General features: G+C 38.3%; 1 protein-coding gene across 1 annotated transcript in view; it reads right to left on the minus strand.

The window, feature by feature from the left end:
• Positions 1 to 5,232, minus strand: part of kkv (hyaluronan synthase-like protein kkv) — a 118,709-nt gene extending 113,477 nt beyond the window's left edge. Inside the window, exon 1 of the mRNA XM_089100548.1 lies at positions 5,089 to 5,232. Within this exon, the coding sequence (XP_088956674.1) occupies positions 5,089 to 5,106 (18 nt within the window). The 5' untranslated portion in view covers positions 5,107 to 5,232. The remainder of the gene's footprint in view (positions 1 to 5,088) is intronic.
• Positions 5,233 to 12,596: the final 7,364 nt, after the last annotated feature.

Below are 12,596 nucleotides of genomic sequence, written 5' to 3' on the forward strand. Positions count from 1 at the left end.
CACCGTGTTAAGACTTATGATACCCGCTGACTTGCAGACAATTATTTTTTTAGAAAGAGTTCGTCAAAATAGCAAGAAACGGGCAATTACATGGAAGTTATGGATAATTGTAAAAATTATGAGCCCCCCCCCTTGAGTGCGAGTTAGGTTAGAAGTACTTAAAAATTATGTTTATTTTCGTTCTCCCATATCTTCTTATTTAGCATACCAGGCTAGACCTTTTCAAGTCAAAGCTCAGAGGATAAAAAACCAGTTCAACTAAATAGTTTTCTTCAAAAGTGAAACTAATTATATTTGACAGTGCAAGCTGGAATACCCCGATTTAGCAATAGGATGTTAGCCATATATTTTACAGTTAGATAGCACAAAAGGGGATTAAGCAGGTATAGATGGTCAAACCGTTATAAACGGAAACAAGACGTACTAGGTTATGTACATAACGTTTAGCAAAATGGTGATAATGGATATTTATAGTCAAACAAAAATCATCGAAGAACCTGTTCAATAGATTTGACACATCTGGACTAAACAAGTCTTATGCTAGGTCAACATTGGTAAAAACAAAATAAGTTTCTTTGAACCCAGCTAAAGTCGGACTGAGAAACCCCCAAGATAGTTTATAAGTGTTAAAATCCGCAAAAATTTCTACACTGGCTCTGTTACCAAATGTACGGCATAAGATCAGTGAAGTCATAAAAGCGAAAATACGCCGAAACACGGTTTTTTTCTCCATTTTTTCCAAGCAAATTCACTTTTAAAATGGGCCAATTTAGAGAATTCTATGCACAATTTTCAAAAACAGAGCATCCAAATGTCGTAAAAGTATCCCATCCGGCAACGCTGCATACTAGTTTTAAAATATATTTACAGTTAAATGGTTAGATCAAGATGGGTTTAAGCAGGTATGTGCTGGACCGTTATAGGTAGAAATAGCCAAATTGCCCATTCGGGATTATGTGTCAAACGCTTAAAACAAATTGAAAAGAGTTCAATGAACAGTGAAAATTACGAAAAACTAGTTCAATAAAGTCGACATACCGACTTGAAACAAGCCATACTTGTAGTTATATTAGGAAAACAAAATTTTTCTTGTGGAAAAATCAAAGCTCAAACTTAAAATATACAAAAACTATTGCTTCGCAGATTATGCAAGACACATCTACAAAATTAGCTTAAATAAACTGACTCGTGATGTTTTTTGTGTATTATACGCCACTCACTCAAAATTACACTGAGTATTTTTGACATAACACCTTTAAATTAGGTGTTGTTTTTTTTAGACCACACTACCGTTCTAAGGCGAACAAATAAACTTTCAAATGGGGATAAATCCATTTATGTAGACAGTGAAAAAACAGGTACTCAAGTCCAGATACGTACACTGAGTAAAACTGAAGAACAAACCGGTTTCTTCGATAGTTTCTTTCAGCTTAGCGTGAAACAAGACCAAGACAAGTGACAGAATAGATGGGAAATATATAATTCGGGCTATATATTAGCACATTAGATGAGGTGGGGATGGGGGTAAAGCATTTGGACAGTTTGTAGTTAGAAAACAATTCTTACTTCATAATATGCAGAATAATTGTACCTAACATATTTTTATGCAGACCTGCTATACTTTACCCCCCCCCCCAAATGTGCAAATATATAGAACAAATTTGTTTATAAAGTAACAAAGCAACTAATGAAGAAACCAGTATGTTCTCGAGTTTTACACAGCGTAAACTTGAGTGAGTGGTGTATAATACACAAGTACTCTTTATTGTACTTTCAGGACTGAACTAAAGAAGTCAACATTATTTTATGGTTAAAATGAGATATTAAATATAGCCTTTACCCTTAAACTTTCCCAAAAGACATGCATTACTTCACTAAATAAATTCAAACTCTATGGGTAATGTTGTAACGGGTATCTTTCAGAATTTGCACACACAAAATTCTGTTATTTTCGTGAATACGAAAAAGAATAAATGAAACTTTTTCAATGTTTTTCAAGAACTTAAGGGGATGGTTAATTTTGTTGTTTTCTCAATAAAAACACAAAAAGAGCATTTTCAATGAAAATACAAGAAATGTATTTTCAAAGTCAAGGGGGGAGGCAAAAATCTAAAAAGCGAAAATTGCCTCTGGTCTTTTCCCTACTCGGTTGCAGCTACTGTTACAACATAAAATAATATTTCTTGGAATCATGTCGCCACTAAGCTCTCAGCAAAGAGCTTCAGGTAAATTAGAAAAAATTCTAAAATGCGCATCAGAATCAGGGTACTCGTGCCGGGAAGCCTTTGGACCCCTTCTTTCTCAAATGTAGAGATTCATACGACGGTTCCTATAAACTATCATGCTTCCACATAATTGGTTTTGTCTCTTTTGTTTTAGCTTATCCCCCCCCCACCAAAACAAATCATGTGTATTTTACTGCCAGAACGTTTCTGGAAAAAAGGCTTTGAAATATCCACTCTCCTCTAAGTCTAAATAACTCCTCTGAGCATGTACGAAGAAATTTATTTTCTGGAGAAGCAAAAACAAGATGTTCCACCACGTTTGGCGTGCGCCACCTGTTGTACTTAATTTCTTAAAGCTGCCAACCCCTCGTTATTTAGTGGGATTAGGATTAGGAAAGACTAGACTGAAGTCACAGATTCTCCAAACATTAAGCTCGGAAGGCTAGGAACCTTTGAATCGCCACATCACTGCCAGGGTCACTTCTAATCATTTGATATATTGGTACTTGTTAATTAAACGAAACACACCAAAGAAGTGAACTTAGGTTAATACTGATGAAATATAACCATTAATTTATAAATAATATAATTTGGGCTATAATTTGCACAGTAGGGGGGGAGGAAGCGGGTGTTGGTAAAGTATCTGGACAGCGCCCCTAACATAACCTAGCCTAACCCCAACCCCCCTAAAGTGAAAATATATAGCCCAGATTATATGAGTTCAATGCATTCTACCACCCGTCACTTGTCTTTGTGGCTATGAAACCGGTTTTCTGATATCTAACCTAAGCGTAATTATTGAGTGTGTTTCGTTTAATTAACAAGTACCAATATATTAAATATTTAGTCATTTACTCTGATCTCAAGAAAGCAAGTTTGTACTCACTTGAGCCTATAGAAAAAACTATTAGTATAATTATTTTCTAACTGGTTTACATTATTTAATTACTTTTACAATTTGGACTTAAAAAAAAAGTGAAAGTCGTCTTACAACCATTTTGTATTAGATTAGAACCCCTTTTTTATGTGAACAGGTTTCATGCTGAACTGCAAAGATCGAATTTCTTTGAGTCTTCTCGTTTTTTATACAGTGGGGTATAAGGAGGCAAGGAGCCCTTCTGGTACATAGGGCTCCCATTGCCTATGTACCAGGAGGGGAGCCCTACACCCACCCTCCTGGTACATAGGCAAGGAGGGATGGGTGTCCCCAGAGAAACTCTCATTGAACTCTCATGGCCTAACATTCCCAATATTTTCCGAATAAATTACAAACAGTACAGTTACTGTTTTAAGAACATCCCAACCCCAAAGAGTTTTACATCCATAGCCTACCACATAGCCTGGGTGAAATCAAGCAGACCTAGGGGATGACGCGCAGGGGTGCCAGTTCATAAAAATGTAGAATGGGGCAAAATTTATATTAATATATTTTAAAATTAATACATTTGCACATTAGAGGGGTGGGGGTAAATTTTATTTCTGATGTAAATGAGAGGTAAGTTTAAACTTTAACCCCCCCCCACCCCTAATGTGTAAATATATACCCTGAATTGGTATATATAGGGGTGGGGGTAAAATTCATTTCCGACAAAAATCATTATTATATTTGGAAAGAGCATAAAAAAGCCTCGAATGGTATGTTTACTTTATTTGTAAGTCAATAATATGAACTGTGAAAAATTTACCGGTTTATCTTAGTTTTGATAAGATTTTGGAACAAGCTGAATTTCAGCTGAGGGAGGGGGAACTGTGGTCTGGGGGTGCAAACTGAGGTCTGGGAGGGGCATTTTCTCCCTGCCCCATAGAAAATTACGCCCTTGCACGCTTGGCTCAATCTCTGCCATGTTTGACACTTAGCACACTTCCGCCACGCACCACTGATGTACTTGATATCCAAAAGTGGATCCCTCGAAGATAGTAATAAGAATAAAATTGTTTGATTCAAAAGAATTTTTTTCTGCTTTTGGCTATAGTTTCTTAGAGTTTGCTCTTCAGTATGCTGAATATAGCTTAAACCTAATGACCATATAGAACACAGAGAAAAAATGACAGGTTCACAAGGGCCCTGCCTCACAGGGGAGGATCCAGGGTTTTTTATGGGGGGGGGGGGCAAAATAGGTTGATCCGAAATTTGTTTAGGGGGGGGGGCGCAAAATAGGCTAATCCGATAAACTTGCGTTAGGAGCAAGTTTAATTAACGCAAACTTGGTGTAATTAAGTAAATTACACTACTTTGGACTACGCTAGGGGGGGGAGTGGACCCCCCCTCCCCTGGATCCACCACTGCTGCCTCATATACCTTCACGTGTGCATTTTGTTTCCATGTACAAGCCTCCGTTACGAACACAACTTGCGCTCAAACTCTTTGGTCTGTTTTAGTGCCGATCGAGAAATCAATGTTTTTTAAAGTCAAAATTGATTGCTCAAGATGGATTTTTGAGATCCTGCACTAAAAAGGCGTAAAGTTACTATCTATCCAAAAAATGATCAAATATCGCTCAACACAATAGCCTAGGCTAGCCTAGTTCCGTGCCTGATATAGGCTGGTTCAAACGTTTAAACTAATTTACAGTTACAAACTTCTCTTCCTAATCATGTAGGCTTTGCTACAACAAGGTAACCATAGCGAGCCTACCTTTCCATCAAAATTGTTTCAAAATACCAAATAATGTGAAAAAAAAGAAATAAAAACTAGCAAAGTTCTGTGGGCCTATAGTCTAGGGCATTTTGTCCATCGAGGCAATTCGAGACCCCTTTGAATACTTATTCTGAAACTTATATAGGCTTAATGAATAAGTGTATCAGTAGTTTGGAAAACACTTCCCCCCCCCCCGTGAATTGTTAGTTTTAAGAAAAAAAATACCCCTTTATTCAGCTCCATCTTCGTAACTGGTAATTCCAGGTGAATTTGACAAAATTGTGTATCCTGAAATTTCACCTAAATAATTCTATCCATTTTTTTAAGTGAACTTCACACACTATACACAATTAATGTGAAAGTTACAGATTCAAATGCTGTCAAATGACTGAGAAAATAGCGGGTATATGCAATATACCCCGAGGAATGGGCAGGAGCTGTACATTCTTCTAAGGCCGTGTGATTGTGACGTAATGCAACCGTATACTTCTACGTAATGAATTGCAAGCCTTAATAGAATAAATATAAAGGACTTCTTTCTTTTGTGAAAGACTATGTATGTAAAGGGTACTTGTGCATTATCCTGACCACACTCAAGAAATGAAGTTGGGTTAATCATAATGAAATATACCAAAATATGATGAAATTATAATGCCATAGTAACAACATTATGGAAACTACAACAAAGAATTACAGAAAGCAAGCCACCCAGAGCGGGTTATATTAAATACCTAACCACCTCTATATATTAAATATTTAATTAAAATATATCTGCATCGTATTTTTTCTCACTAACCTTAACCTAATTATAGCCGATTGCAGACAGACAAACCGGTTTTTCTCAGATCTAACAGGGCAAATTTCTTGAGTTTGTTCTGAATAAATCACAATTACCATGTAAAGGACCAATGTATAGATGCATCAAAGACAATTGGAAGCTCGTTCATTTTTATTCGTTTTAATGAAAGAGACCTTCATGTAGAGGTGTGCAGTTTCTGATAATGCTGCTCAACTCACTCTCAAACACTTACTCAACTCTCATTTAAGCACTCTCAACTCACTGCAACACAAAGCCGTTTGAGACCAACACAGCTGCTGGGTCTTCATCTCAATCCATCCAAAACTTCCCTCTTTACACCCTCCCAAAGAGTTCCGAGTTGCTTTAACTCCTTCCTTATGACGCCTTCCCTTACCATTCAGGGTTGACCTACTTTTCGTCGGCCCAGTATGGATGGCTGGATGGCCAAAAAGGACAATCTTCGTCATTCTGAGATACTTCAATGTCGAAATTTGTCCTAGCCATCTCAACCTTCTTTTTTTTCATTAAAGCCCCTAGAAAGCGCCACAGGGTTATGTTTTTTGTAGAGTTTACTTTTTAAAATAATGTCAGTCAAATGGGAACCCAAAAAACAATCCGCTGGCAATTCCCCTGGAAATTATTTTTAGAATCAAATATCTTGATAAATCAACCCTTCTTTATCTCATGGCTGGAAGATAGAGTTGAAACTTTCATGAGTTGTATCACTGGTGGATCCAGGGGGTGAGGGGGGCGCCCCCCCTAACGTAGTCTAAAGTAGTGTAATTTACTTAATTAACCCAAGTTTGCGTTAATTAAACTTGCTCCTAATGCAATTTTATCGGATCAACCTATTTTGCCCCCCCCCCTAAAAAAATCCTGGATCTGCCCCTGAGTTGTTTAAGCTTGGGAGGAGAAGGTAGCAAGACATAAAATTTTGTTTTTGAGGTAGGGCCAAAATATTTTTACCCCATTACCCACAAATAAAACATACGATATACGGTTATTTACCTTTTTACGCCTATCGTCTGATAGACTGTTTTTTTTTTGGTATAAAAAAAACTTGTTCATACTATATTTATTTATCACAATTTTGTTGTTAAATAACCATTTTAATAACATTTCTAATCTGAAGTTATTTTAAATATTATGTTATTTTTTTTATAAGAATTGTGTCAATAACTATTCTATAATACATTTTATAGAAGCACTGAAAGTTGAAAATGTCGTCTGGGTGTATTTTACAGTTGATAATAACCACTTTTAAAACGAAGAATTTCGTACACCTTGAAGTCACCTGAAAAGCAACTGTCAATACCTTGGGTTTACCTTCCTCAAAGCACCTTGGGTTTACCTTCCTCAAAGCAGGAAAGGGAAAAATAAAAGAGAAAAGGAGATGTTATTATATACAAATTCTTGTTAGAAATGCGTTTCGATTTCATTGGGTTATATCTGCCACGTATCTGTTCCTTAGCAATCAAACTATTCCTTAAGGGTATGGCAAAATTGGAAGCCAGTAGCCCTGTCCAGCGGCGTCCCGAGGCTCATTTTATTGGGGGGGGGGGCGATCTTCGTAAATTTTTACCGAATCGCTACCTGATTTATGCCAAATTTTCTGCAGAAATCAAGGATTTGGCTAAATTTTTGCTGATTTTGCAAAATTTCTGCCGAAATTTTTGTCTTTGGCGAAAATTTTACCGAATACCAAAAACTTGGGGGGGGGGAGGATGGCGCGCCCCTAGCACCCCCTTTCGGGACGCCCCTGGCCCTGCCTTCTTAAAGCTAGATTGATTTTTTGGTTATTTTGTGTGAAAATTAAGCTAGTTTAAGAAACGAAAAGTTATCATAGATTTCACATGATTGGTTCACCTGTACGGAACTTTAGACCAGTAAAAAGCAGGGGCGGATCCATGATATTTTTTAGGGGGGGGGGGCAAAATAGATTGATCCAATAAAAAATTTTAGGGGGGGGCAAAATAGGTTGATCCGATAAACTTGCGTTAGGAGCAAGTTTAATTAACGCAAACTTGGGTTAATTAAGTAAATTACACTACTTTAAACTATGCTAGGGGAGGGGGGAGCCCCCCTTGCCCCCCTGGAATCTTCACTGGTAAAAAGAGGGGAAGGTCTTTGAGTTCCACGGTTTTTTTTGCAATATAATTTCTTGGTTTCTATGTGGAGATGAAATATCAACACGTTTGATATACATCTTCAGATACGGTACGCCTTCAAGACAGAAGAAAACCAACTTAAGTATCAACGATTTGGAGTGCGTTTGGACCTTGGACTTTAGTTGACTGTTGTTGAACTACAGTCAGCTTCAAGCGTTTTACCCCTTCACAATCTCAGCAACTCAGATTGTTTTACCTCCGACCTCCAGTCGACTCTTCGGAATTGCTGTCGCTGAATAGAGTCAGTGAGTAGTCGCGGCGATTACTGAGAATTTTATTTATGGGTTTTGGAATTTCTGACTCAAGTAACCCTAGGTTTGAAGAACACTTTATTTAAGTTCCTCTGATATTTTTTGTAATCAATATAAAAATTATAAGGCAATAACAGTAGATGGCGATGGCAGGCCTCTTAGACAAGGGATATATTTCTTATTTCAAAAATTTTGTCATACTGACAAAAAAGCAAACTTTTGACTTCTAGACCTTGTCTGAATTACATTATGACCCAAAACATACTTGGCGTTTTTTTTTTTTTTTTTTCTTTTTTACAAAGCGTTTTTTTTTACTGAGCGTTTTTTTACGTTGCTACTCTACGTCTGATACTCGTTGGACGAACTCCATCACCTCCAGTCGAAGAGCCTGAGAAGGATAGACGGTCTACGATGGTTTGACTTCGTGAGTACCGAGAAGCTGTTTCATCTCACCAAGCAGTCCCGGTTTTCTACCCAAGCAACCGAGCGTACCTTACGGTGGTTTGGACATCTACTTCGAATGCCCCCACTCTTACCTGCAAAGACCATCTTTGACTTTGACACTATCAAAGCCGGTTGGAAGCGACTTCGCGGCAGACCAAACAAACGATAGTCTGACAGCTTATCCGAGTTCCTAGCGCTGGCAAACATCAGACCGAGCGAAGCGCAAACCCTTGCAATTGACCGAAGTGGATAGAGGAGGTAGAAGTCACTCTCTATACCGAGGAGTGCCCGGCAGGAGACCTAAGTCAAGTCTAGTGCTCTAGTGCTTACACACTTGGTGGTAAACATTCTACTGACGCGACACCAGTCGATCAGAAGTCTGACCTAACAATTTAATTTTAATTAACAGTTAATGTGAATCAATGATTGAAGAATGAGAAAAATCCTTGTTTTGTGGCTTGGATACAAAAGATAGTCAAATCTAATAGTTCTTATCCTTCTTTGCAATGAATTCCTTTTGTAATTTAAATGGAGACAAGACATTTATCTAATGAAGCAGGAGGCATCTGAAGCAAGATGGAATCACTTTGATCCCTCCATCGTAGCAAAAAAACGGCTTTGCTTCTTCAATTAAGGTAATTCCTGAGGTAAGTTGGATTTCGGAAGCAGTAGCCTGTAGAGCAGGTACAAGTTTGGGACTAATTATTCCATATTGTTTATTGAACAAAGCCTTATTGTATTTTATTGAAAATAATTGAAAAAACGACTGATTTGCCCCCCCCCGTCTTCCCACCCTACATGTTGAAAAATAAACCAGAAGGTATGAATTATCTTTATGTAGATGAATTCAGATTTGTTAAAATATTAGTCAGTTTTGGACACATAAACTAGGTTATTCTTCACTTTTTTATTTATCATAAATAGGCTTGAATTTGTTTAGGGGGTGAAGACAGGGGCTAATTTGGGGCCAATCTCTTGACACTTCAAACTTCCCTGTATTTCTGGGTACTTCCTAATCAAATTATCTAATATTTTTTTAAGGCCCTCTCCCTTCCCACGAAAGAAATTCATTTATCACTTCCAATTCATTTCTTTTATTATATACTCTGTAAACACATTTTCTTAATGCAAACACAACAGCAGTGGTCAGTAGACAAACTTTGAGTTTCTTGCACAAACGATTTGAAAAAATACCGAGTACCATTCGTTTATTGTAGTGACAGTGGACGGCTGCGTTTCTGCCGTCGGAATTTGTTTTACTGAGGTTTTTTTTTCTACCGCCCAACGTGTATTTCACAATACCATCCTATACGCCTCTAAAAAACTCTCGGTAAAAAAAAAACGCTCAATAAAAAAAAACACTTGTTAAAAAACACCCAGTTTGTTTCGGGCCTAAGAACTACGGTTGATTGACCGTAGTCACTTCAACTATCCTAGTTCGGATCCAAACTATACCAGGGTCTACTGATAATTTGACTGCTATTCCGACTATTGTTAAAGATAATATGGATGCAGTATAAGAAGCAACTGATGCAATGAAGAATTGCTTCACATAAAGAAATTAATGGTTTCATAATAAAATGATTAAGATCATAGGGAATTTTGAGGCAGGTAGCCTACGTTCAGGATTTTTTTTTTGGGGGGGGGGGATAAGTGTTTATTTGATAATGTTTAATAAGAAGTGCCCAAAATTTGAAAAATTTAGGATTTCAGGGCTGGGGAAGGGACCCGAAGCCTCCATTGCGTACGTCCCTGTTTGAAGGGTTTGTAGTCTATATTTGACAATTAATCAAAGGATTGATTTTAGAAAGAAAAAAAATGGAAAAATCCAGATTCTTCTTTTTCTTCTTCTTCTTCCAAGTACCTTGAGAACTAAACAAGAAACCGGGATAAGGATCGGATGTCTTGATCAAATGGCCCCAGTTTAGAGGAGAGAGTATAAATGCCAATATGACAGCACTGTCACATAACAGTAGAGGAGGGGGTGTTACTCGTGACGGGGCTCCTTATATGGGCATAGAATACTGACGGGGCTCCAAATAAGGGCATAGCCTCCCTAGGGAGAACACGTGGTTAATGGGGTCAATGACCTAAATTTCACAACAACAACAACGACCTTGACATTCGCTGAGAGCGTGCACTTACAACAACAACAACATCGACCTTGGAACACCTGTGCTGTCGACCTCAATTCACCTATCGTGAATCAATAATTCTCCTTAGAAACAACAAATTAATTTCCCCTTTCTTGACAGATCAATCAATCAATGACATCATCTATCAGACTTTTAAAATTTTCGCCTAGAAACGATTCTCCAGGAATAGATCCAAGTCATTAATGTCTTTGCCTCGGAAACAACTCTTTTGGTCGAACTCCAAAGGATATTAATAACCAAAGGCCATGGAAACAATTAGGCAAGAAGCATCTTAGCGATGAATTGTTTTAGCGCGCGAAAAGGTTTCATATTAATTTGAAATGCGTTAGCGCTGAGATGCCAATAACAAAGGAACACGCTGAATTTACGTTTAGGGATTATTTGGGCGAAATCGTTTTAGACAGGTTATGGAACTATTTCGGCGAAACGGTTAGAGACATTTTAAAAGATGATTTTAGGAACGATTTTAGAAGAGAATTTAATGGTGAAACTCTGTGGTCGTTATAATACACAAGTTTCATTTGAACAGTGTTGTGAGGTCCTCTAACCCAACCCCAAAGGGTTCCAATCCTCCTACCCCAACCCCGAAGGAAGCCCCCGGTCCTCAAAAGCCCCCCAAGCTCCCAAAGGCCCTCCACCGGTCCCCAAATGTCCCCCAGGCCCCCAACTGTCCCCCCGGACCCTCAAAGGCCCCCCAAGCTCCCAAAGGGCCACCGGCGCCCCCAAAGGCCCACCCAGACCCCCAAAGGCCATCCCCGGGCCCCCCAACGCCCCATCGAGCTCCCAAAGGACCAACGGGGTCCCAAAGGCCCTCCACCGGCCCCCAACTGTCCCAAATGCCCTCCCATGGTCCTCAAAGGTCCCCCGGGCTCCCAAAGAGCCAAAGAGTTGGATTTCTTAGTCTTTCATAGGTGTGTGGTGTCTGAAACCTATGATTTGGGATGTGTAGTTTGCTATTTTCGACTTTTCTGAGCTGGATTTCTTAGCCTTTCATAGGTATGCGTTGTCAGAAAATTATGATTTGGGATGTATAGTTTGCTATTTCAGACTTTTCTGAGCTAAGGTTTTCTAGTATTTCGTAGGTGAATGTTGACTGAAACCAATAGTTTGGGATGAATAGTTTGCTATTTTTGACTTTTCTGAGCTAGGTTTCTTAGTCTTTCGTTGTTGTGTGTTGACTGAAACCGATGATTTGGGATATGTAGTTTGCTATTTTTGACTTTTCTTAGCTGGATTTCTTATTTTTTCATAGGAGTGTATTCTCTGAAACCTATGATTTGGGATGGGTGGATTGCTACTTTTGACTTTTCTGAGCTGGATTTCTTAGCCTTTCATAGGTATTTGTTGTCTGAAACCTATAGTTTGGGATGACTAGTTTGCTATTTTTGACTTTTCTGAGCTAGGTTTCTTAGCCGTTCATAGGTGAGTGTTGTCTGAAACCTATGATTTGGGATATGTAATTTGCTATTTCCGACTTTTCATAACCGGATTTCTTAGTCTTTCGTCGATGTGTGGTGTCTGAAACCTATGATTTGGGATGTGTGTGTTGCAATTTTTTTTACTTTTCTGAGCTGTATTTCTTAGACATTTGTAGGTGTGTGTTGACTGAAACCTATGATTTGGGATGGTTAATTTGCTATTTTTGACTTTTTTGAGCTAGATTTCTTAGCCAATCATATGTTTGACCTTTCAGAAAATTATGATTTGGGAGGTAAAGTTTGCTTTTTGGACTTTTCAGAGCTAGGATTCTTAGTCACTCATAGGTGTTTGTCGTCTGAAACTTCGAGTTTGGGATGAGTAGTTGGCTATTTCAGACTTTTCTGAGCTAAGGTTTCTTAGTATTTCATAGGTGAATGCTGTCTGAAACTTATGATTTGGGATATGTAAATTACTATTTCGGGCTTTTCTGAGTTAG

The sequence above is a fragment of the Artemia sp. Qi Xiang Cuo genome, chromosome 14 (genome assembly GCF_049724085.1).
Source record: "Artemia sp. Qi Xiang Cuo chromosome 14, ASM4972408v1, whole genome shotgun sequence".
NCBI lineage: Eukaryota > Metazoa > Arthropoda > Branchiopoda > Anostraca > Artemiidae > Artemia > Artemia sp. Qi Xiang Cuo.